The sequence below is a fragment of the Asparagus officinalis genome, chromosome 4 (genome assembly GCF_001876935.1).
Source record: "Asparagus officinalis chromosome 4, Aspof.V1, whole genome shotgun sequence".
Taxonomy (NCBI): domain Eukaryota; kingdom Viridiplantae; phylum Streptophyta; class Magnoliopsida; order Asparagales; family Asparagaceae; genus Asparagus; species Asparagus officinalis.
The window spans coordinates 104,072,472-104,098,279 of NC_033797.1; the positions used below are offsets into that span (position 1 = coordinate 104,072,472).

The following is a 25,808-nucleotide window of genomic DNA, read 5'->3' on the forward strand; positions in this document are numbered from 1 at the left end:
GCAGGATGCAGAAAGTCAATATTACCCTCAAAGAAACCACATAAATGATGAAAAAAACAAAATATCATGAACACTGGAAATCATACAAATCCAGAAACACCTTCCTCGTCACAAATCGGAGAAAAAGCTAAACAAACTTCAAGAGAGTTATGATATCAAACAGAACTTGTAAAAAGATGCCAACAACGTATCTCAGAAGCAGGTGGATCGTATAAAGTATGGATGCATATTAACTACAGGATCTGCAGCAAATATTTCTCTTAACAAAAGAGAATATGATATGTAATGGCGGGAAGACATGCGATGAACCAGAACTGCGTATGATAACCTAAAACATATCACTTATGGATACAGTAGTCAGTAGCTTCAGTATTTTGCTGCATAGAGAAACCTAAGTTTCTATTATCAAATAAGCTAAAGATGAAAAACTCAACGTCACTAAACTATTTCTAAACATTGCTTTAAAAAAAATAAACTCTATATTACACAGAAATATAAGCAGCAATTCCACGCATTGAATTTGCATAAAGGAAGAGAAAGAAGCATAATATAAAAGCTGCTGTAGCCTCTTTACCTTTTAAAGACTTCTCTAACGGTGACCATCTGTATCATTATCTTAAACAAAATAAGGTAGCACAAAAGTAGTATATGCAGAGACAAACAAAAACTATATACCTCTTCACATTTGAAACTAGAAAGATAAGACATTTTGCTATAAGACAAGGATGTCAGCTCTTTGATATCAAAATATTCCAAATACACTGTACAAAGACTAAAAACTTGACTCAGTATCAATGCAAGAGATCCCTGAACAAAGAATAGGGTCAATCTGTAACCTACAATTACAAGTTCTTCGAGGACAAATAGAACAATTTCATGTCAATTCATTCATCTTTAAATTGACATGATGTCTATTGCTATTTCAAAACGACTAGCTGGTTATCATGTCTATACATCTTGATTAAGTTTCTAACCTCTTCAGCATCCCCTTTAGATCCCAATGGACTCGAAAGAAAACAACACCAAAACTTAAAAGGAGTCTTCTTTCAGTGACCGAGATGCATATTCTTTGACAACTTTGCTGTAACCATGCTAATCGGTCCTGCTCCAACTGAAGGATGAACTGTTTGGCTTGACAGCTTATGCTGCATCATCTTCGCAGGTGCAACTTCATGTGCCTTACCTGCAAACAGCAAGAAAAGGGCATATAGATGGTTTATGTTGATGGTCACTTTCTGGAGTTACTGTCAACCGGCTGAGACGAGCTCATAATGCTTCAGATCTTGAATTAGGTAGGCATCATCAAATACCATGCATTTGGGTTATTGAAACTGGCTGCTAGTCAACCCCCCGGGAGCATTAACGCTTCACACTGGAAGTCGTTGCCAAGTGCCTTTCAATCAATTTGTCCACAAATGCTCGAATCTGCAACAGATAATACACAAGAAAAAGAAGTAAATGAAATCATACTTCATCAAAGTAAAAGATGGATGTTGGATAAAACTCCAGATTTGTGGGGCAGAAAATTTGCCAGTTACTGAGAATTAACTTAAGAGAGTAGAAATTGCTATCAGAAACAAGGTGCTGACCTTGTTCTTCCGTTTGAAATCAAGAAATTCAGGAATGGTCAACCTTTTTTCTGCTTCTGTACATTGTTCCATAACCTGATACACCAGGAAAAAATAAAGAAAATAGAACCTAGTTAAAACCTCAGTCATCAACAAGGAACTACTTAATTTAAATTGTATTTGCTGCAGATCAACTTCATGGAGGCAACTGTCTTGTGGTGAATTAGCTCATTAATGTGATCATAGCATACGAAATTTGCAAACCAGAATTGATTGGATGACAGTAATAACATTGGTGTAGTAAAACTAGAAAAGAAGAAGAGTGGCTTATGATTTATACACAACACATAAAAGTCAAAGCAATCACGAGACTAGGCCAAGAAATGTGCATATGACCAGAACCTTATTGACTTCTTATAGGGCCACGGAAAAGTATCATACCTTAGTTGCAGTTTTCTTCATTATTGACTTGTAACCATCTTTATCGATCTTCCTATTTTTGTATAAAGGCATAAGCAGGGATGCCACATAATCCACAATGCCTTGTTTAATATGCTCAACTCCCCTGGAATTGCCTTCTGTTAATAATTTCTTCTCTGCAATTTGAGAAGCAGAACTTTCTTCAGCCCGTCTTCCATCTTTTACCGTGGGCGGCCTACAACTTCTGTTTGAATCTTCTTCATCTCTTAAATGCAGACGGCTGTAAAAATCAGCATCTGCATCCATTGCTTGTGATTGCCATCTCTCGATGGCAAGATAATCCTTAACACCTCCACTCCCAGCAGTATCTGTATCAACCCATGCCTTCGTTAATCTGCTGTCCATTGCACCACTTTCTCCTGAATGCTCTCTGTAACTCACTGGGCCCATCTCATTTGAGTTACTCCCCTGTGTATAATTATCTCCGGACATCTTTGAGTTGTCAATATTGACACAAGTAGCAGTAAAATCAAGAGACCAATTTTTAACCCTGCAGTTTCTGGAGTCTATTTCAGATATACAATCCTGTCTCCCCAGAATGCCACCAGACCATCTTCTTCTGGAGTCAGAATCATCCATCTGCGCATATTGTTCACGTCTAGCAAACTTGTGGAATGACGGTATCTTTGGAAGTTCGCGCAAAGAACCAACCTCTGCTTCTGAAGATGCAAATGCCTGAAGGATCAACCAAAATCATATCAGTTTGATTACTTTTCATATAATTAAAAGCTAAATTAAGATAGGAATGTTGTAAAGAGGATTTGTCAACTACCTCAGCAGCTGCAAGAGCAGCACGGGCAGCTTCAGCTGCAGCAAAAGCTGCAGCTTCTTCCTCAGACATTACCCCGTCACTTTCCACCTTAGAATCATGGCCCTGAATTGAACTCTGAAAACATGAGGAGTTAGCCTCAGACTTTGTGTCTATCAAAGTTTCTAGCCTCACTGTCTTGCTATCGGTTTTTCTAATACTTGGTCTCGTAGAATGGTTTCCCACATCACTAGCCAAACGCATCTGTCCAGAAATTTGATCTTTGGGTCGGCCCTTTGAGGATTCTGATGCTGCTGTCTGTTTCAATAATTTCAACCCCCCATTAGTAGCCTTTTCCTTGCGAAAAACTTCAATCCACATGTTGACCAGCTGGCTTGCTATAGCGCGTATATCTCGACTGGTATGCACACAGACTTTCTCTTTTACTGTTTTTCCTATGCCTGCATCATGGAGAGAGCAATATAGCATAGCATTAGCGTCATTAGCTACAGATTTCTCAGCATCATTAAAACCTTAAAACCACAAAAATGGTATCTGCGACAGTCATCAGCATCAGTAACAAATACTAACGGATTAGAGAAGATGCATGGTTCATAGCTCTTCCTCTTCTGTTTTTCCCTCATATCTTTTTGATGTTAATTGATGAAACAGAACCTCATAACATGAACTAATTTATTGAGGATACAAAAAAATATTTGATAAATTTTTTCTTAATTGTAGAACCATTGCTTCATGCTAGGGTAAATGCAACAAGCCTACAGGCTACAGCCAACCAAATAAATAGAATTCATCCTAAGTCTCTAAATCCCAATACTATAAAGGCATAATGGACCATGCACCCATTGTTTTAAATATCCCCGACATAACTGATATACCGGTCCATATATCCTTTTTTAAGGATTTTAGCAAAATGATATGCTCTCAGTATCCTTTACCAATTTTTAGCAACTTTTGGGCAATATATCCCCAACATGGCCGATATATGGCTGATTTGTTGACTGATATGTTGCCAAAATGTCCATTTATATGGTCTGTTGCAAAACAATATAATTTTACAAAATTTCTTTAATATTTTTAGCAAAAATTATATCCTTTCCTAGCAAAACTCTAGCCGGCTTTTTCCCCCTAAGTAAGTTTCTACAATTAGTTAGTGATCCTAAACATATATTATTTATATTTTCTATGCTTACGATTTCATTATGTTTAGATTAAATTTTAGTACACTATATACTACACAATTACTTAAAAAGCCTCCGTCTAACTCACCTAGGTGTATGCCTACACCTAGGAGGTACCTAGGCAGTCCGTCTAGCGCCTAGCTGGTACCTAGGCTGCCAAATTAGGCTCTAGGAGCGCTTAGAGGAGCGTGATCTGCCTACATAGACTGCATCCTTTAGACTTTGATCGTAATTTCCTCCATTACAGCCTCCTTGTCCTCTCACCTCTTAACTCCTCCAGCCTCCAAATAGGAACACCTCTACTGCCTCCAACCGTCAACAAAACCTCTATCACCACTACTTAAATGAAAAAAAAAACCGCTTATGTGCCAATCTAGAGCCTAAAGTTTCTATAACATTAACATCCACTATCAATTATTGTAATTAAAAAATAAAAATAGGAAAACGGCCTAGAATTCGCTCCAACCTAGGAGTCTAGGCTCTAGGCATCTAGCGCTTTTTGTAACATTGATATTATACATGTGCATCATTTGATATGACACTTTGATATTTGCTATATATCCCCAATATTTCCATGATATTCACAATCCGGCATGGATTTTGGTCATCCAATATATCCCCGATATCCAAATATTTAAAACCTTGCATACACCATATAGGTTAAGAAGTCGACCCATTAAATATAATGTTTAACATATTTACCATGTTTAACACCTGAATGGCATAAGAACCAAGACTTCGATTTTCACACGTGTCCTCAACATTGTAGCAAGTTACTACACAGTTAGATGCTCCAGAATGCACTTTTCATGTTTGTTTATTAGTTTCAAACTTTCAAGCCTAAAACAAAATTTCATCCCTATAAGTGCATTGTTATGAAACCCCAAATGAAAGTTTGTGATCGCTTAACCATCATCTATCACATGCTATGCATGAGAAAAGGGTGAATTAATAACCTTTCACGACAAGATAAATGTCACTTTGGTGTGTTTCTAGTTAGAGACTAGATAGTAGATAACCAAGTTGAAGTTTTCTAATCTCCAAGCATGTACATTTCTGGAGACAAAATTCTTGATTGAATACCGAGAACTTTGAAGCTCTATTTCAATAATTTGTTACCTGGATGTAGAACACAAAGTTGTCTTATGTATTAATCTTCCTAATGAACATGTCACTAGTCTAGATGCTACATCCATTTTCTTGAAGCACTATAATAGCTTCTATATTTAAATTTATTTGAGCTTGTCAAGTAACCATTTTATTGGGTCTGTGTATAAATTGAATTTATTTATCTCTGTCTTAAGCAGCCCAAAGCCCAAGCAGCTTCACAATCTGTTTTGTAGACGATCCACACAACCATGCAAATCATAGATTTTACATTTTTTTGTTCCTGAGAGTCACATAGGCTTTTATCGTAGACGCTCCTATGAACGCAGACAGAAAGTCCCCCAGACTGGAACAGAAGAGCACACTTATGGAGAAAGAAATAGCTTGTTATCATCATGTGTCCCATCTTGTGACCTAGACTCAAATCTGCATGCGATCAGTCAGCACTTATGCCCCCTGCATATTAATTTGAAAATCCCATAGCCAAATGATGAAAGAGATTCGAACGTTTAACCCTTAACAAAATAAATGGTGCTCACTTGGAAGTCTTAATTTTACTTATACCATCAGTTACCTGAAGCCCCAAATAAGAGCTCCGGTCTTAAATATTTAAAATGTTATTAAAAAAACCAAGTTAATTCATAGTTATGAAGATCTATAGTGTGGTTGGAATTCTACCCAATAGTTGACAATCAGACAACGTATCATCCAATTTAAGAAACAAGCCAAAATCGTGATTCAGTACATATTATGTGCAGAAAACAACAATCACACGCTTTTAGTAAAAGATGAACACTATTAAACATTTCTCATTAAAGACTGTATAGATGAAGTTTTCCATTCTCAGATGTACACATTATTACTGAAATTTTCAACTCCCTGATTTATTCATACACAAGCACGTTGGAACTGTAGTTAAAGCATTTTGACATCCTTTATGTTCCACTCCTCTAATGTTGAATACGTTTCTGCTTTAGATAAGCACTAGATCTATTCCAATTCCTCAAACAAAGAAATTTCATCATGGCTATTTTATGAACTACATGTCTTCTAGGATATAATTTAATTTACATGTTATCCAGAAAGCCAATACTGAGATATGTCATCAAAGAGTTTCCTTGGATTGCTGGCTTAAAAGACCTGATATCTTTTCAGAACTCTTTTAACACAACCTTGCATTGCACTGATATTTTTCACGTTTAATGTAAAATCTATCCATCTGCATAAAATAATATACCATACCACTAAATAAAAATTGCACCTACAATTACTCCCACTTGGCAATAAACTATATAAGCTTATCTGCTTTCCAGTTGTTCACCTAAGAATATATGGAACTCGCTTCTATATTATTACTCATTTAGAATGACAAAATAGCTTGAACTTCTATCTGGTTCAATAGCTTGAACTTCTAAATAGCAATAAACATATCATTAGACATTTAATCAGTAGATTGTATACAGTTAAACGTCATGAGAGTTTGCAGTTTGTGCAGGGGAACAGATCCTGCTGTCAATGAACATCAAAAAGATATTCTTCATATAGTTGGCATCACTCATGAATTAGTAGAAACTTATAAACTGCAGTTTGTGAAAATGCAGTTTGTGATTTGTAGAAACTTATAAACTTCTCTATGTTATGCATGCTAATTAAGACTCTTTCGTGATTTAGTAGGTGAAATTATATTTCTTAGTCTTTTTATATGACAATTTATAAACATGTTGCTTATATGCTTGTCTTATGTTGAAAAATATTAGTTTGAGTTGTGCGCCTCAATTAAGTGAGGCACGCGCATCGTTGTGCGCCTTGCGTATGGTGCGTGTAAGGGACCTTTGCGTCCCACATTGCGCCTTGCGCATCGATAACACTACTTGGTCCTCTCCTTTTTCTCTAGATATCATGCCGCCGTGGGGAATTTGCTAAATTTGCCGACTTTATGCTTCCCCACAGTGGCGTCGACAATATCTTTGGCTAAGAACAACATCGGTTTTGACAACATATTCAGCTTCGACAAGTTCGGCTTCGACATCTTTGACTTCGACAACATCTCTACCTTCTACGACCGATTCCTAAGTCTTCATTGAACCTCAACAAAAACCCCTAACACGTGTTGTTCATCAATGAACAGTGTCAAAGGTACCTTCGGCTTCGATAACATCTTCGGCGACAAGTTCAGCTTCAATAACTTCCGCTTCGACATCTTTGACTTCGACAACATCTCTACCTTCTTCGATCGATTTCTAAAGTCTTCATTGAACCTCAAGAAAAAAAACCCCAACGCATATTGTTCCTCAATGAACAGTATGGACGGTACTGTTTATTGTGAGCAATGCTCCCGCCCAACCATCTTCCTCGTGATCCCCTGTTCAGCGTCTGATCCTTCTTCAGTCGAAAACTTCACTGTTCTTTTTTTTTAGCAAGGTGCATTCATATTATCATATTTCCCATAAAAGTAGTCAAAATCAAGATTGAGCGAGCGAGCAACGGACCAATCATGCATTTTCTTTTTTCTTCTCTATGGGTACTACTAGGTTACCCGCCACGGGTTAATACTGGCTTATCCGCCTAATGTTTCTACTTACTTACCCATCTAGAATTTCTACTGTCTAATCCTGATTGCTAACGTCTTCAAGTATTTCGCTCAAAGATGACAAAATCGCTCTTGCAATTAGATGTTTTTTCCCAATTATAATTGAGGAGTGGTAGATACTATTGATAATAATAGATTTAGTGAATATTAGATATTATGAGATACTGTTGAGATATGATTTTATATCATACCTATTTTGTAATATCATTCTAATCTCAATTTAAGAGAGGTTAGGGTCAGATGGAATAATAACGTTGCCTTCTCTATTTTCTCTACTCTCTTCTCTACAGTTACATCCTTTCTTTGCCACTTTTCACTAGGTATTCATCTTTCAAGCGTGATATTTGCTGAGCATCTGGAAATTAGAAGTCCACACAACTCGTGACCAAAAAGTGAACAGTCATATATATGCCTTGGTGACTGAAAGGTTCTCTTACATTAATGATGTCAAATAGTTTGAAGGAATGATTTTCTTAAAGGTGCAGTCTGCATGACTACACCATATCACTTTTTTAAAACACAGGATTGTCAACTCAGCATATTCATCTTTTAACCAACACACACACACACACACACACACACACACACCCATTCACAAAAAAAAAAACAAAAAAAGAATACTCACACAAAAAAGTTATCATAGAAGATGACGTAAATTTGATCCTTCGAGTGATATAAGTTTTACTTGCTCCACTTGAATGCAGCTGGTTGATTTTATAACCAAGAATTGTAGGGTTTTATAACGTTAATATTTGTACGGAAGATTATTCATATCATATCCGGAAACCATTAGCTAGCAGAAAGTACTGCACAATGATGAATTCTGAAGGCACAGATCATTAACTTGTTTACAAAAGTGATAGGAACCAAGAGAAGAAAATAACATGGAAAATGGTGAGAAGAAATGATAAACTCTGACTTCAGTAAACATGACCTGGAAAACCATCATTATCATCCGAAGTCCCAAAATCTACTTCTTAAGTCTAGTACTTGAGTGAAGCCTACTCATACGACGAAAAAGAAAGACTGTCCAGAAATTTCTTCTGCCCTCCTTTAGTTTTGGGCGATATACTAGTGGTTGATAGGCTAGCATATGAAAGCCACCAAACAGATATAACTGAGGCTGCTTAAGAACCCCCCTTATGTAACTTAATCCAACTCCTGACTTCGAGTCCTTTTCCAAAAGAGCTGATGTGGGCTGCACATATATCCAGTACAGATGTAGTAGTTATTGTGTGCCTGAACCAACATAAATAGAAGGACCACTTTGATCCATTTTCATTACTCGCTAATGGGCCTGTATGGAAATTAAAAGGTGGGCTCAACAATGCATGGTACTTTTGGAATACTAGAATGGGCAATTTTCAGCCTGTCATCCTCATATATTTGATTAACTGCTTATCGAGCAGCTTTTACGTGTACAGCTACTCATACCAAGCAACTTTTAAGTGCGCAGATGCACTATTAAAAGTAATATAACTATGCCCAACAGCAACATCGCCTTCTATTAATTATGATGTCACCATGTCAAACTAATTTCAAACCATACCTAGCAGGCATCATGAAGATAAACTTATGAGGTTGTACTTCAGTTTGGTCAACTTGCGCCTGAGGGGATTTTAATCTAATTAATAAACCAGGTCATCATCCCTTATTCGCCCAGACTTTTCCCTGTCAAGGAGAAAAGCTGAAAGGTTGTGGCTTGATTATATTAGCTTAAATTGCATGCCCTCTATCATTGGCACCCAACCAATGATTAATTAATGAGACATTTATTCCTACATGCTCTTTGCTTAAAACCTCAACAAAAAACTCAGATGCCAGGTTGAAAAAAATCGTTTTGACCATCCAAACCCGCATGGAGGGGTCAAACTTGCATGATAACAATGACGATGATGATAGCTAACAAAAAACAAAGCATGTCATTAATATCAATTCCTACTGTTTACATACACAAAAGGAAAAGAACAAATTAAGGACAAGAAATATTTGCAATTGTAAACAGAAGTAGGTCTCCGCCAACCAATATAAGGCCATGCATGACAACACTATCTAAAAGATAAATCTCCAAATAAAGAATTAAAAGTAAATTATGTCACATCGCATGCTCTTTCAGAAAGAAAGAAAAAGCAGCACAAGGAAATTTACAGTTTTTTACTCAAAAGAGACGAGACATTAAGAGTATTAGTTGCAGGTCAATAACGTTAATTTGAAAATTGATGTCAGCTCATCACATATATGTTATGTATGACTTTCAAGAAGAACTAATTCAAAATAAAGCTAGAAAATGCCTACCAGATAAACGAACAGCCAGCAGATCAGTTGACACAAGGACAAGTAAACGGACACAATGACGTAAGAGCTGGGTGGCATTTTTCCCCAAAGAATCCTGATTAACAATGGCATGTAACGATGTTAGATATACTCATTCCAAATTGCAAAACTGGAACATAAAATCCATGATCAAATATTGAGCATACACCAAGAAGTAGAATCAACTTACAAGTATCCAAGAATTGAGTGTACTTAGCCCTTCTTTAGTACCAGCAAATAATTTAAGAGCTTCAACAGGAAGACGTAACATTTCTTTAGCCAGATGTAATCGTCCAGATGTTGTCTTTGCATTGGGAAACATGTCCCTCAGTAAAGCTTCCTTAGGGAACGACGCATGTGTTCCATCTGACAAGTGTTTAGGAAGAATATCGGTGGACTTGCATGCTTCAAGTCTTTTTGACATATCCTTGAGTTCAGTCCTTCCGCTATCTGACTGTCTCTGTATAGCTTCCATAGCCTCAATCTCTGCTGCATAATCATTTCCAGTGGTTAAGATGTGAATAATACGTACGGCTTCTCGAAGACCACTCATCATTGCACCACCAACAGTATCTGGATGCTCTTTGCAGGTTGCTTCACCAGCAAAAAACAAACAGTTCTCAACAGGTTTCCCCAAAATGTCATAGTCAACCCCTGAAGCTCCAACAGCAACATAAGAGTATGCACCCCTACTAAAAGGATCAATACCCCAATTTGTGACAACAGATGCCACTGGATCAGGTACAGAAAATTCACCAAAAAGCTTACGGAGAACTTTCAGAGCATGATTCACATGAGCAGACTTGCTCATTGTTTGTCCATCTATAGCTGCCTTACCAACCACAAGTGCTATAAGAACAGGTGCACCAACTGTCTTTTTGACATTCCAGAACATAAAACATTGGCCTCTGCTACCAGTTTCTTCGGCAGTAGCTCCAAAGTAATCTACAGAATCATCCCAAAAAACTTCAGGAAACTCCAGGACCACTTTGTTCAGCACGCCAAAACCAAGCCTCTTAATGGAGGACTCTTTCCAGTCTGGAAGAACTGGAGAGAACTTAATGGTGTTCGCCTTTAGACAACCGAGTGGCACAGTGATCAAGACAGCATCTCCAACAAAATAACTCTGATTTGATGTGCATACTTTCACTTTATTTTTCTGCTGGCCTCTTCCATCAGACTCCATGCAATAGGCAACTTCAGTAACTACATGGTTCAAATGAACATTAAGTCCCTTTGCTAAACTTTCTAGCACAGTGCTGTAACCTCCTTTTATCATACAATGAGGTCCACCGAATCCTCCATAAATATCATCCTGATTCCAAAATGGAAGAGATACTTCTTTGAGCAGAGCAGCACATCCATACTCCAAGTTCGCAAAGTGCCAATCCATTACTCTCCTTTCAAGAGGACTCAATACTTCTGTTCTCAGAGTATCATACGTGCCATTTAACATTGTAATATCACCTGAATCACTAAGCCAAGCATCTATGGTTTGACAAACTGAGGTGGAATGATCAGGTTCTGCAGCAGCTGATGCGGAGAGAGCCATACGACGTCTCCTAAGAGCATATTCTAATCCATCCTCAAGTGACATCTTCCTTGCATTTTCACCATTTTTAGAAATAAATGGGACCATGTCATCAAGAAGACTATTATATTCTGCTTCCAGAGCTTCATCCAAGTCAGCAGGCACTTTGTGACCTGTGATTATGTCATAGAGAGGACAATCACTGTTCAAAACTGTCAACTCAAGACCTAACTGATTGCATATGAGAGAGGAGGGGTCAGGCCTTCTTTCAGTAGCAACATCAGCCTCGACACCAGTAATTATGCTGGCACCAAGATCTACAGGAACTGAAAGCGATGACCTATCAGTATATACACGACCACCTATCCTATCTCGAGCCTCAAGCACCATGACAGAAAAACCTTGACGTTGCAAATGCCGTGCTGCTGTTAAGCCAGCAGGTCCAGCCCCAACAATGATTACTCTCTTGCGATCATCTAATTCCCAAGAAGTATCGCAATTTGCTGAAAAGGATTGTCTGTTAATAGCGCCTTTCTGTGATAGCACACTCTCTTCCTCTGTTACGAAATGGATGATGAGAACTTTGGGTGGCTTCCATCGGCTTCAGAGAATCAAAAGGACTTGGCCCGAAATCTCTATTGGCAATGGGATCAGTACTAGGAATAGTGGGTGTAAACAGACTACCTTGTTCTTGAGCGTTACTCCTCTCAATCCCATTTGGGCATATCCCATGGTCACGATATGCACTATTTGTATGGCTTTCCACACTATTGCGCACATTATTCTCATCAGAATTGCCATTAGGTAATTGTATTATCGACATTGAAACAGGCTGCATGTCCACTTCAATGCTATCAGTTGCATGGTCTTCAGATTTAACCTGTGCAGATAACTCTAATTCTACACCTTGTGCAGTAAGCTTCCCAATTTTACCACCATCTGTCTGAAGCAATGATGCAGCCTCGGGAACCTCAAGAGATGTAGGATCCTTCATCAAGGCAATTGTTTGAGATACTGTATTCTGAGCAAGAAATGGAGGGCATTCACCAACACAACTAACTGTTTCGCCAGTAGTTTCCTTAGAATTGGATTCCTTCAAAAGCACAGACTGGAACAAATTACCAGGTTGTGGCTTTTCCTGTTCTGAAGCAATTCCTGCATTTATATAACCCTGCAAGGAGCTTGTTAGGAGTTCAACTTCATAGCTTTCAGGATACAGTGCTCTAAAATCAAGAAGAGAATACTGCAAATAAAAATTTCTATTTCATAATTAAATATCCCAATGAATCTTTTTTCTGTTTAGATCTCTTAAGGACTATTATCAGTTAACTTGACAACTCCCGTACTCTTTCAGTTGCCTCCATTTTCATTTAGGCTCGCTTATCTAAGTACCTATAGTCATTGTTCCTCCACTTTCAACTCCTTGCTAGAATTTTCTCGCTGCTTTTTGCATGCGCAAAATCTGATTTGCCTCAAATTATTCTCAACAGAAATCACTTCTAGCTTTCTATATATGCACTTATACTCTTATCTCTTACAATATTCTATTACCCTTTCTTAGCCTATGTTTGTTTTTTAAATAGTGAGGGTATTATTTTAAAACACCCACCATTTTTGTCCATGTCTGTTTTTTATCCAGTCCGGACTATTTTAAGGAGGGGTTCATTAATACCCAAAAGGGGAACTAATATAAACCCACCTACCCCCACCTTTACAATCCGGGTATTATTTATTTAAGGGGATTAAGACTTTCTTGACAAAAAAACACCACTATATTTTTTAATTCCTCCTTTTTTCAATTCATTCTATCGGACCATTATTTCTTTTTTTCACATTTTTTTCTTGAGACTTTTTTTTCAGCATTATCTTCCGTGACTTCTGTTTCCACGGGTTAGTCCTTAATCTTTGTTTCCCCAAAAAGAACCTTTGATTTATCTCATCACATCTCCGAGGTGGATGCTAATATCCCATATGTTGTAGGTAATGGTATTCCAATGAACTGTATACCATTCACAAATCACTGATTTATTTTCGAAAGGAAGAAACTAGCAGGTTAAAGTCAGCTTTGAAGAGGTCTAGACTATTGGATTGTTGGCACTTGCTCAGAAGTTAGTGGATAAAATCAAGAAAGCCTTGCTGCAATCTAAAAGATCTCAACTTTTTTATTATCCAACGACAATACAGAATATATTATTTACTGAAAAATTAAGATTTATTTTGAAATTTTTGTCAATGAGATGCATTAATACAATATTAGTTGACTTGATGACAAAAAGGTCATTCTGATTAGGATATTTAATCCGACCAGTCATAACCCCCTAAAAACAAACACTAGTTTGGATTATTTTAAGTTAGTACGAATATTAGTCCATGTGAAAACAAATATCAGGCAGGATTAAAATCCCAGCATAACACAGTCCGAGGCCTATAATCCGAGGATTACAGTACCCCCTAGTCCAGGAATAAAAAACAAACATGGCCTTAGTGTATTGCCACTCATCCATCTCAACATTCATGTTTCTAGTAAACTCGTTCCTTAGACATCATTTATAAATTGCCTAACATTCAGATTTCTGGCTCATAGAACAATCCTGATATTGAAGCAGGTGCATTTAAGAAAAGTAATTCTTAAAGATGAGAAATCATTCGCTTCAAGCTATATGGTGATGCAAATCACTTATTCCGAAGAATGTGTGTCAGGAAAGCTGAGATAAAAAGGAAATAGTAATAGACTAACAAAAATCAAATAATCAACATATCTACTGATGAGCAATCAAACTTACAAAGGGTCCAGACAGATAACTTACGTGGCTGTCAAGAAACAGAAAAATTTCCCGAACAAGAGATTCCCGCGGGGATTCATCTTCAACAGGAATACTAGATACACCACAGTCTTCAGCATGCAATACGTGCTTTACATCTTTACTCCAAAGTTCTAAGATTGAATTCCTGTGATACATTGTAGAAACACACATGTATAATTCATCTACTGCAATCCAGTCAAGAAGCCACATGTCAAAGTAGAACATGATTATGGGGAAAATACAATTGAACTACAAATAAAAATTGGAGAAAATCATTTTTCATCTGAAAAAAAGCAAAAGAGAAGATATGAATTTCATGATACTACTTCTCTTGTAAGAGAACATCATCTCTGCCTATATTATTATTTCCATAAATTGCAAGTCAAATAAAATAGCATCCAAATGCAAAACCAGTTAAAAAAACACAAATTACATTCTCTAATTATGAGGTGATCCCATCAAAAGTGGTAGCTCTAGTCCAAATGCCAGCTTCATATATAATTTTAGTGCACATATTCTATATGGTAGCTCTAGTCCATTCATATCATTTATCACGTATCACATAACAATGCTAACACCAAACCATCAAAAAGTTTCTAATCGGCAAGAATGTAATGACAATAAAAACAAAGAAAATAACAAGTTGACAGTTTACCCCAAGTGGATTGTACTTATATATGTTGCAAGGTCTTTCCTTGTATTTCTTATTTCTTTTTATTATTTTTTTAATTCAGACGTATACTCATAAAAGCCCTTACTCTTAATGTATCAAATTTTACAGAACAAATGGCATTATAAATAGCTCCCGAGACCATGCCCTCATGTTGCAAATCCGGCTAACCCAAGTAGGAGGAATTGAAGTGTAAATCCAACCCCAAAGCATTGACTCTCTAAAAGAAGAACATGGCTTTCGATATAAAACATGGATCAAAGAAGAACATACCATGGTTTATACAATTACAGGGCACATATTTAAATCACAATATCTGTAGGCAAAACATGGATATTTGAGACAAGAACAGTGTCTTAAAACAGATGGCCTACTGCTTTATGCAATTTTGGAATTAGCATTACCCTGGATGCACCCTGGTGTGTTGCAGGGAATATTTCTATTTCTAACAGTTTCTGTTTGCTTTCAAGCTGATGTTGGTGACTCCTGCTAATCTAAACAATTAACCGCGAGTTTGGAAGTTGGCAGAGCTCTTGATGTACCAAATAATAAACAATTCAGAAATGATTTAGAGAAAGTTCTTACCAACCCAAACCCAATGGTTGATCATTCCATTGATAATCCACTCCATTCAGCATAACTGCTTACAGAGCGTCAAAGAACCAAAATTAAAATGATTAAGATATCCCTCCCTCTCTCAATTCATCACTTCTCTCTTCCTCACTGACACTGTTGTTCCAAAGCTAACATATATAAGGCGATGGATGTAGCAAAAATTTTCTTAAATATATAATTTATAGTACAAAAAGTAGTTTAGACGGATGAAGAAAGAAAAGCCATGAAATCAAAATTCAAGAAATTTATCAGATTAGAAGCTCAATTTAGTTAAAACTCCAAATCCACAAATAGGAAAATAGGTCTAATAAGGGTTCAACGAAAAATCAATTGACTAGTTGAGAAGACTCTTATCCCTCCAGTTGTGAAAACAAGTGTGCAAAGAAAATTCTCACTCATTGAAGTTCCTACTAAATGTCTTGTCTAACCATATATTAGAATATATCTAAAACTAATCTATTCAAATATTTAAAAAATTCATAAATATTCTCAAGTAAATATTTAAAACTTAAACAACTCAAAATATAAAAACAAGGACCAATTACCAACATATCAGAATTTCAAGAAATTGTTCAAATCAGAACTTCAATCTATAATGACTTCAAGAAAAACAAAGAGGTCATCATCAAGTTCACTATCTTGAACCAGCTCAAATTCAAGTTTGTGATGTGTATATGCGGATTGCACATGATTACATGTCGGTTCCCTTCTTCTATTCTCTTATCTTTTCCTTTGAAATTTCTAAAGCACTTTCCCTCCCATGGGTACTCCAATATTTGGTATACAAGCTGAACCTATAATACATCTAACCCTCCCATTTTCATTATTCATCATGATATGTTTCCTCTCAATCTACCCCCAGATTGTGGCTTTCCCATATCAAGTTCTGGATCCATTCACAACTCCAGCACTTCTTAAAATGTCAACTAAAAAGGTTTGTGGTTAATGCTTGCATGAATAGTTAGCATTATACTACCAACCCAGAAAGAGATCCGCGTATTTTTCTCTCTTATTAACTTCCTGTTCACTATGTGGTCTAATCTGCTCTTTTTCTTCTCATTCTTCTCTCAGCTGTCCCATCAAATTTGATGATAGATTCAGTGATAACTTAATATCAAAAAAGAGATTAATGCTAATTGTAACAAGTCATCTTACCCATTTCTATCCACTTCATTCAGGATACAAAGCTTCAGTAAAAGAACTTTAACTCAAACACATATATAACTTTGTTACCGTTGCATCCTGAAGTTTCAAGATTCGTACACACACACATATGAAGGCAAAACTTTAGTAAAGATCCCTCATGCATTGGCCAAATATCATTTGAGTAAGTTTGGAAGTCATCGGTGGAATTCCCTAACATTACTTTCGTAACTAGATGAGATCCTTCACAAACTTCCGTAAAATCCTGTTGATGTGGCAAAACAAACTTGTAATTCACTAATTTTTTGACTGGACACCCTTCCTTGTCTTTGCTTGCTGACTAGACTGGAAACATCTCTTTACTGTCCCCCAAATAGATCAGCAAGAAGAAAGAGGAGGGAACCCAGTTAGCGAAAAATAGTGGAATTGTAAGTTTTTGCTGCCACGTCACTGACATGTCAGCAATATTTAATGGAAATTTTTAAAAAGGGACCAAGAGAGATAACGAAGTAAAATGTTAGGACTTCCAGTGATGACTTCAAAACTTGTAGGATCCAAATTATATTTGGCCAGTACAAAAGGGATTTTCACGGAACTTTTGCTAATGAAATAATCCTATTTTGTACTATGCCTATTTAACATAGACAAAAGTATATCTACTGAAATGAGTTAAAACAATGCTGGTCATTGCTTAAGAACTGAAAGAGAAAACAGCAAAATGAGTGATATGTCAACAAAGAAAAAGTTTACAACAATATGAAAATCAAGGAACTATGTAAAACCAAGATGCAACTAAATAATTTTACTTAACCACATGAGATGTTGAAAAGTATCATAACAGATGTAGTAAAAAAATTCCATACTCCTCGGAAAAAAAGAAACTAACTGACCTGCAACTTAGATATTCCTGTAGACCACCTTTGCGTTTCAGGACCTCCTTAAATTTGATTTTTTCGATTGGTCCGGCAGCAGAAACCTTCAGTCCCACTGCTACAGCTGCTGTATCTCCAAAAGGGGCTTCCCCCAGCAAATATGAATAGTTAGGCTTCTGTTTTGTTCTAACAGAGCAGTCACCCTTAGCAACTGAAACATCTGCAAGAAATCCTCGCTGATACGTAAGGACTTCCCAGTCATCATCTCCCTCATGTGTCATTTCGCTCTGCCTATGCTTCTTTGTGCGCACTGGCCGGAGGACCATTGATTGACTATCCGCAGTTTCTAGGTCAGACATTACCACTACATCAAGTTGTCGGGTTTCTGATGTGTCATTGTCCTTATTCGTTACAAGCTCTTTAACTGCAGTAGAAGAGGGCTCCTCAAAAACATCATCAAAAGGTTTATTTAGTGATGACGTCCCTTGTACAAATTGGTTTAATGAGTCACTAGAGGTGGATAATCTGTCGCAGTTGAAAGCAGACAAGATGTTTGATCGTCTAGTGACTTGGTCAGGCACAGCTAACAAATCTCTTACTGAAGATTGAGGTAGTCCACAAACAGATCCCAAATTCACTTCCACCCACACATTGGATGTCCTCAATGGAGATTTAGCACACACCATACCATCTTTACGCTGTTTATCCAAACAATCAATCTCTTTCTGAATATCTTCATTGCCACCATGGCGAGTCATGGAGAAAACTTGACCATTAGATAGCTCATTGAGTCCATCAGGGGCACCTGAAATAGTAGCTGCTTGATTTGGTACAACAGACTGCGAGTTCTCATCAAGGGAAGAAGGGACAGAAGCCTTAAACATCTCAGGAGACCACTTTGATGGTTCACAAGATCCTTCAATTTGCTCTGTCAGATTTCTTTCGGAAACAGATGACAGTTTCTCAGAATGAGCATACAACTTTTCAAATGCCTCCTCTGAAGGTAAGTTTGGGTATTCATTGTTCACATCAGTGTTCTCATTTTGAGTTGATGAGCAATATGCATTCAACTGGTAATCACAGACAGACTCTGAAACTTCTTTTATCTGCATTGTAGAAGGAGGATTTATCTGAGGTTCCTCTGACATCTCAAGTGGCCCTGCAAAACATAGGTTTTGATGTAGAACACAGTTGCCCTTAGAACGTTTCCTCATTGCATCCTTCAACGGTGATGACCTTGTCGCATGGTTTTCAGTTATATCTTCAACCTTCAGCTCTACGTAATCAATTTTCTCTCCACGATCAGAATCATTCATGGATAAATCATTATCTTCCTGCGCTGATTTACTCCTTTTCCCATTGGAGCAATGTTTCAAACCGTCCTCCAATGATTGTAACTCCTCTTTGTTTTGGTGAGGCAGCACATCCTCAGTATAATTTTGGTTTAGATTAGCAGCTCCATCTTCATCAACACTACCACAATCTGACCCTCTGGATTTTGTATAAGAAGCTCGGCTTGATACTCTAATAGATTCTTGAACATTAGCCCTACCTTTTCTACTTGAAGATGATCGACTTTTCCCAAAATCCCCCAGCCCATCCCCCAATCTCCCATCAACATTCCCCAATCTCCCATCAACATTCCAATCCAAAACTTCATCGATTCTATCATCAGCCACTTTCTCCTCTACAACCAAAACATCACGAGGCTTCCTACCTTGTCGATGACCTACATTACTCTGATGTATCCCATCAGAAGCAAGCAATGGCAATGAAGATCCATTTGAAACCCTATCAAAGCTTTCCTCCAACCCATCACCGTTGCTTGGAGCTTCTTTAACATGCTTCTTCTGATTAGACCCTAACCGTGATTTCCTTCCCGATGCAGATTGAGCCTTTCGAATAAAGGCAAACAGTGAATCATCTGCGTCCAAAATCCCCTTCTTCTGGGTCTTCATGCCCGACCCCAGCCACGACCTCTTGACCTCGGAATCCCTAGGGCTATCAGATCCATCACCAGCCACATCCTTAAGCTTTCTCGGCCCTTTCAACCTCTTCCTAAAGCTAGCCAATGTATCCCCCAATTCCCCTGAATCCACCTTCTCCTCAGCCCTAGGGTTTTCCTTCTCTGTGTCTACCCTAATCTCCAAACCCAAAGCTTTTGCCTTTTTCGCAACCCTGGCCTTCTTCTTGAACAGAGATCCAATCGGCAGAGCCTCATCATCCGATTCGGCTCCAGCTTCAAGCGAGGCCATAGATTTCCTCTTGCATCCTTTCTCGATCCCGTCGCCCATCTTCTTGGAACCCTTCAACTTACGTTTTGGGTTTCGAAACCCTAGCTCGCCGTCAGAATTTTCCCACTCAATTGCTCCCTCGACGAGCGCAGTAGACTCTTCATCGTTCATGTGAGTAAGTGTTTAGGGTTTTTTTGCCCCCGGAACGAAATTGTTTAGAGTTTTCTGCAACGATTTTAAGAGGTTAAAGTCTCTAGCGTGATATTAAGAGAGGAGGAGAAAACGAGAAAGGAGAAATCTTCTGACCTGAGATCGAGAACGGTGTGGTGGTCCGGCGGAGCAACGGAAGCTCGGCGCAGAGTGAGAGAGTGGCGCCTCGCGAGAGAGAGGACTACCAATAAAAGAGATTTATGTGCATCTTTTTTTTTCGGAGAGGAATGAGAAAGTGGGGTTTCGGTGCTTGCTTGATTAATTAGCCTGGTTTTGCTTGCGTTTTGGGGAATTTGCTGCGCGCTGCGGGTATCGATTTGATGTGGTGGTGTTCACTGTCCTGGGTTTAACGTTGCGACCAGCGTTGATACGAGAGCTTTTTGTTCGTAGGTTTTTAGTGGGTGAGTAATGAGGATTTGCTAATGTGAAAATTTACCGAGAAAATTTGCTAAAATGTGACTTTGGTTGTGCTTGCACGGGTGAGTCTTATATGTAAACTAAATAATATGTAGCAAGCAACAAAACTAAACATTTATCATTAGTTTAGAAGGGTAAAAGTATGATATTTTTTATTCAAAAATCTTTATTAGTGTATACCCTAACGCCTCGTTTGGTACGCGGGAATGGACAGACTTGGGAATGGAATGGAAGAAGGAATGGAATGGATTGCATGTGGGAATGGAATGGTCATTCTCATTCTCTTGTTTGGGTGCGTTCGTAGAATGAAGCTAGAATGGAAATCTCATTCTCATTCCCATGTTTGGTATCATTAGTACACAAGTGAGAATGAAATCTCATTTTCTAATAATGCCCTTACAATAACATAGATTTTTAATAAGATAAAAAATAAACATTAATGATAATAACTAAATAATTTTATATACACATATGTTATATTAATAGGTATGTGTTATACTAATGTTCGTGTTATCCATCAGGTGTATGTTTCGTTTATATTTTTTAAACAATACTCGCTATTTCTTAGTCTTAAAAATTAAAGAAAAAAAAAGATTATCGTATCTTTCATAGGTCCAAAAAAAAGAATGATATCCACAATCCACAATTCTAGATATATAAATTAACTTATTTGATAAAGTATCAAAATCACTCAATTCATAATAGCAAAAATCCATAAAACAATACCAACTAAAATAATAAGTTTCGAAATAGCAAAATGATATACTAGCCTAAATTGTCAATCTAAAATTGTCCACTTGCATAGCGCCTCACCCAAACATTCTTTATTATTAATATGGATATAATTGAAAAATACCGAACTAGTTTTTGATTCTCACTTAAATGGGAATGACCATTCCTTATCTTCTCACTTGGAATGCTCATTCCCACAAATAGTGGGAATGATCATTCCTAGGGAATGGTCATTCCAATATCTAAAATATAGGTGTGTTTGGTATGAGGGAATGGGAAGTGGGAATTGCATTCCATTCCTCCTCATTCCCGCGTACCAAACGAGGCGTAAAGGGGAATCAAAAGACCTCGAATTCCACAACTCTTGACACATAAGTTTTTCCTATACAAATTTTTGTCATGTGTACATCATTTTGCACCGTCGATCTATAAGTATTTCAAAATCTAAAAATAACTTTAAATCTAAACCATTCGTCTCAAACAACCCACCCAAATCTTTCTCATATCATCAATCACACATACATCATAGCATTAAATCTAGGAAAAATCAATTATCGAATATTTTGTTACCAAAAGAACTCGGTGACATCCCTATTCCAAGATTACCAAAAATCAAACAACAATAATAATAAAAAATTATAGTTTTCGAACATCAACTTCTTCCTAGACCATTAATATTCGGTGGGAAATTCCATAGTCATAGATTTTTTTTTTTTAATTCACATTTGGCGATATTTTCGACATATTGCTTCAAATGTATTCGTCACCTAATTCTTTTCTTAATGTTTACAGATTTGCAAGATAGTCTTCTTCACTCAAACATAAATTTCGGTGAGAAATTTCAACATATCACCATTTTTTGTTTAAATTTGTAATTTTTTTAATTTCCTCCTATGTTATCTTTTTTACATACTTACATCGCAGACTATTTCTTCCTCTACGCAAAAATACTTTTTCCTAGCTTCAGATTGGTTCAGATGTATTTGTCACCTAATTTTCTTATTCAAGATTACATATTTGCATGACTGTCTTTTTCACTTTCTTTTCCCAACAATTTTGCATTAATTTCTTTAATTTTATATTGCGTTATTTTTTAAATATTTCCATCCCCGATTATTTCTTCCTCTACAAGAAATTTTTTCTTCAATACAGAAATTTAGAGCCGTCTCCTATTATAACTCTGATAGATTTGACATATTTTGCTACTCTAGAGTATTAATCTATAAGATGTAATTTTATATATAAATATGTATATCATTAAAAGAAAAGTGTATTCATAATTTTCGCCTATAAGCTATGTTTCTTTGTAATCCAATTCGGCAATATTTCAATTGACCCCAAGTAAATTAACTATTTTTCTGAATATGATAAATTATTCTTTCTTTTTTTTGCAAATTTATTTTATTATTTGTAGATAACATTTTGTGTTTTTCTAAATATTCTAGTTATTCAAAAAAATTTGTTTAAGTACTTTCATATGTTCTTAAGAGCAGTTGTGTTGTCTAATTTCTTACCTTATGATTTTAGAATGTATGTCTAACATAAAAATTCTTAGATAATTTTGGGGGTTTCTTCTTAGTTAATTGAACACAATTTTTTCTGTGATGTTTGTTCGATCGATGTATTTTGACAATTGGCTTTTATTAGAAAACAATTAGTAAACAATTTCATCTTTTTAAATATTAATAGAAGTTTATGTTGTTTTTTTTTTGTTATTCTCTCTAATTGGATATATTTGTTTGGATGTTAATTAGAATGTTAGGGGCCAAGACCGGAGTCACAAGGCAAATCCGACCCATGTGAATATTACCCGAATAAATAAAGTAATATTATGTATATTCTGTAAATTTTTGCTAATAATTGTTTAGTCAATAGCCCTTTTAAGTGTTAATATATTTATTTTAAATATTTATCTATGTGATAACAATATATAGAAATATGCATGCCTTCATCTTTTCTCTCACTGAATATAAGCTTAATGATACTTGTTACAGTGGCTAACTTTCATGTTTTAGCTGTTAAAGATGTATTCATTAATCGAACGTTCATTGAGAGGCTGCTCAAGACCTTACCTTATTATGGTATATTACAATTGAGTTAACAATTTCTATTTTTTTCTCTATAATTTTGCTTTTAATGGATTTTTATGATGATGGTTAAGTTAATAGTAGATTCTGAAGCAAATCTTTGAAACGAAATGTGAGATATTATTTATAGTTTTTAAATTTTTTATTTTATTTGGGATGAAGTTTAAATGGTTTTCTTTGTTATTTTTTTAGGAAATAGATGTGAATTTGGTGATTACTATCTATTGTATACCTAGAATGAAAGGATATTATCTACTAAAGAAAATTAAGGTACTTTTGAATTTAAATTTTCATTTTGATTTGAGTTTTGTCTTTGATTTTTGTATCAGAAAAATTATTTTCTAATTATTTTATTTCTCTTTGGCATCTCATAGATTATAATTCAGTTAAGTTAAATTTTAAGGAAAAACCACAAAATTAATATTCTGAATGATTTATTTATTAACCTTTCCTTTGGATCACCTTTCAGAATGCCTATTACATTTCTTTCAAGGATTCAAAAAATAATACAATAATCATCTCAGGATTTAAATGTGGATTATTCAAGATATATTATGTATAATGTTATCATGTTAATTTTAACAATTAGATTTTGCAATATCCTAAATATTCTTAATTCACAAATTTCACAATTTTTTTTACTTTATGTTGATTTAATCATGAAATCTAATGACCTAATTGGCTACAATTTGTATGTATGTTGAATTGTAGGTCAAAAAAAGTTCAATTTGTGTGTTGACATACCTCAAAATTGAATAAGATTGGTATTTATCCATTTTTATATAATCATACCCCCCTTTAAAAGCACGAGTTCGAGAAAAGCTTTTTATAGTCAATATTACCCTTCACTATATTAAATATTTCTTGTAAGTTTAAATTTATCCTAATTAAAATTATATCTTATAATCCCACGTGAACTACCTATACCTCCACAATTAAAAAAAGTAAGATTACTAATATACATGAAAAACTATTTTGAATAGTTCATTTAAATCTTAATCTATTCTAATACTAATTATATCCTATACTAAACCAACGTGAACTACGTATAACACAACAAATTAAAAAATAAGATTAAAAAATCATACATAGTAACATATTATATTATATGAAGTATTTCAAAACAGCCCAAAAAGTTTCAAAAATTACACCAAATATCCTCAAAAGTTTAAAATTACATAAAACACCATGACTTTTTAAAACTTAAAATAACAAACATAGAATCTTGAAATTAACAATAGCTCTCAATGAATTTTAAAATTTTAATTAACACCCTCAATATTTCAAAAACTATAGAAACAACCTTAAAAGTTTAAATCACAAAAAACACCTTGAAATATTGAAATTATCAAACTTGCATACAACATAGATGAATTTAAGGGATTACCATCAGGCACTTAAAAATTTAAAAATTACAAAAGAACCTCAAAAGTTATAAAAATTGTAAAAACTCCCTTAAAAGTTAAAAATCCCAAAAAACCCTAAAATTGTAAAACTTATAACCAGTACACATCAAAATTTAAAAATTATCATCAGAGCGTTAAAATTTTAAATTTTGTAAAAAACAACCCAATGTTTTAATAATTGTAAAAATCACCCTCAAAATTTTAGAGTTGCAAGAAATATCCTAATATTTGAAAACTTACTGCCAACACATGATGGAAATTAAAGCACCCAACTTAAAATTTCAAATTTTTAAAAAAACACTGTCAAAGTTTCAAAATGGCAAAACACGCGTCAAAATTTCAAAATCATAAAAAGGCTGGAATTTCTAAACTTGGCAAAGAAAAGAGTAATTGTTTGATATTATTTCATTAAAATATATAAATATAACTCACAATTTAAAGTTTATTGTCCCATTTTGACATCTAAAAACAGTCTAAGTTGATGCTAGTAAAAAATATCAACAATAATGGATTAGAAATATCTAATTAAGGAATAAAAATTTAAAAAATATATGATAGATTAAAAATTAATGTTATTATATAAATTAAAGGAACTACATATTTACTAATAATATTAATTGATAGAAGTCTAAATTACATAAAACTGATAAAAGACTATAATATAATGGCTTAGTATTAATTGATTATAATTAAAACATTAATCTCTAATGTTAATATAGGGTAAAAAAATACAAGGAGTTATGTGGAGAAACTAGCAGAAATTTCAGAGATATCATTTAAAAGAATCAAGGTGTTTTCATTTCAAATGGAGAGGTGAAGTAAATAAACACAAAACTCAAAAACGTTCATGAATCACTTGAATTAACATCGATAACAGGCATATCTATCAGAAAAGCACCAACTGAGTTTCCATTGAAGAACATATTGATCAACTTTGTCCCAATAAAAAAAGCATTCTTCATAGAAGATACATGAAATATTAGTAAGTATTTTTATATTTTTATACTTTATTCTTCAAATACTAAAGGAATCATAAACTTAATATAAATTACTTATAAATAATCCTTCAATAGAAACTAAAG

The 25,808-nt window shown here is 35.4% G+C and overlaps 1 protein-coding gene across 1 annotated transcript; it reads right to left on the minus strand.

Annotated features, from left to right (window-relative positions):
- LOC109839108 (lysine-specific histone demethylase 1 homolog 3) lies at positions 708-20,407 on the minus strand. The gene is made up of 10 exons (XM_020407540.1): positions 20,181-20,407; positions 17,659-20,099; positions 14,344-14,485; positions 12,098-12,707; positions 10,196-12,066; positions 9,988-10,081; positions 2,821-3,257; positions 2,010-2,723; positions 1,590-1,664; positions 708-1,425 (listed from the first exon to the last, which is right to left on the minus strand). Exons 2-10 carry the CDS (start codon positions 20,043-20,045, stop codon positions 1,360-1,362), a joined length of 6,396 nt encoding a protein of 2,131 aa, XP_020263129.1. The 5' UTR covers positions 20,046-20,099; positions 20,181-20,407; the 3' UTR covers positions 708-1,359.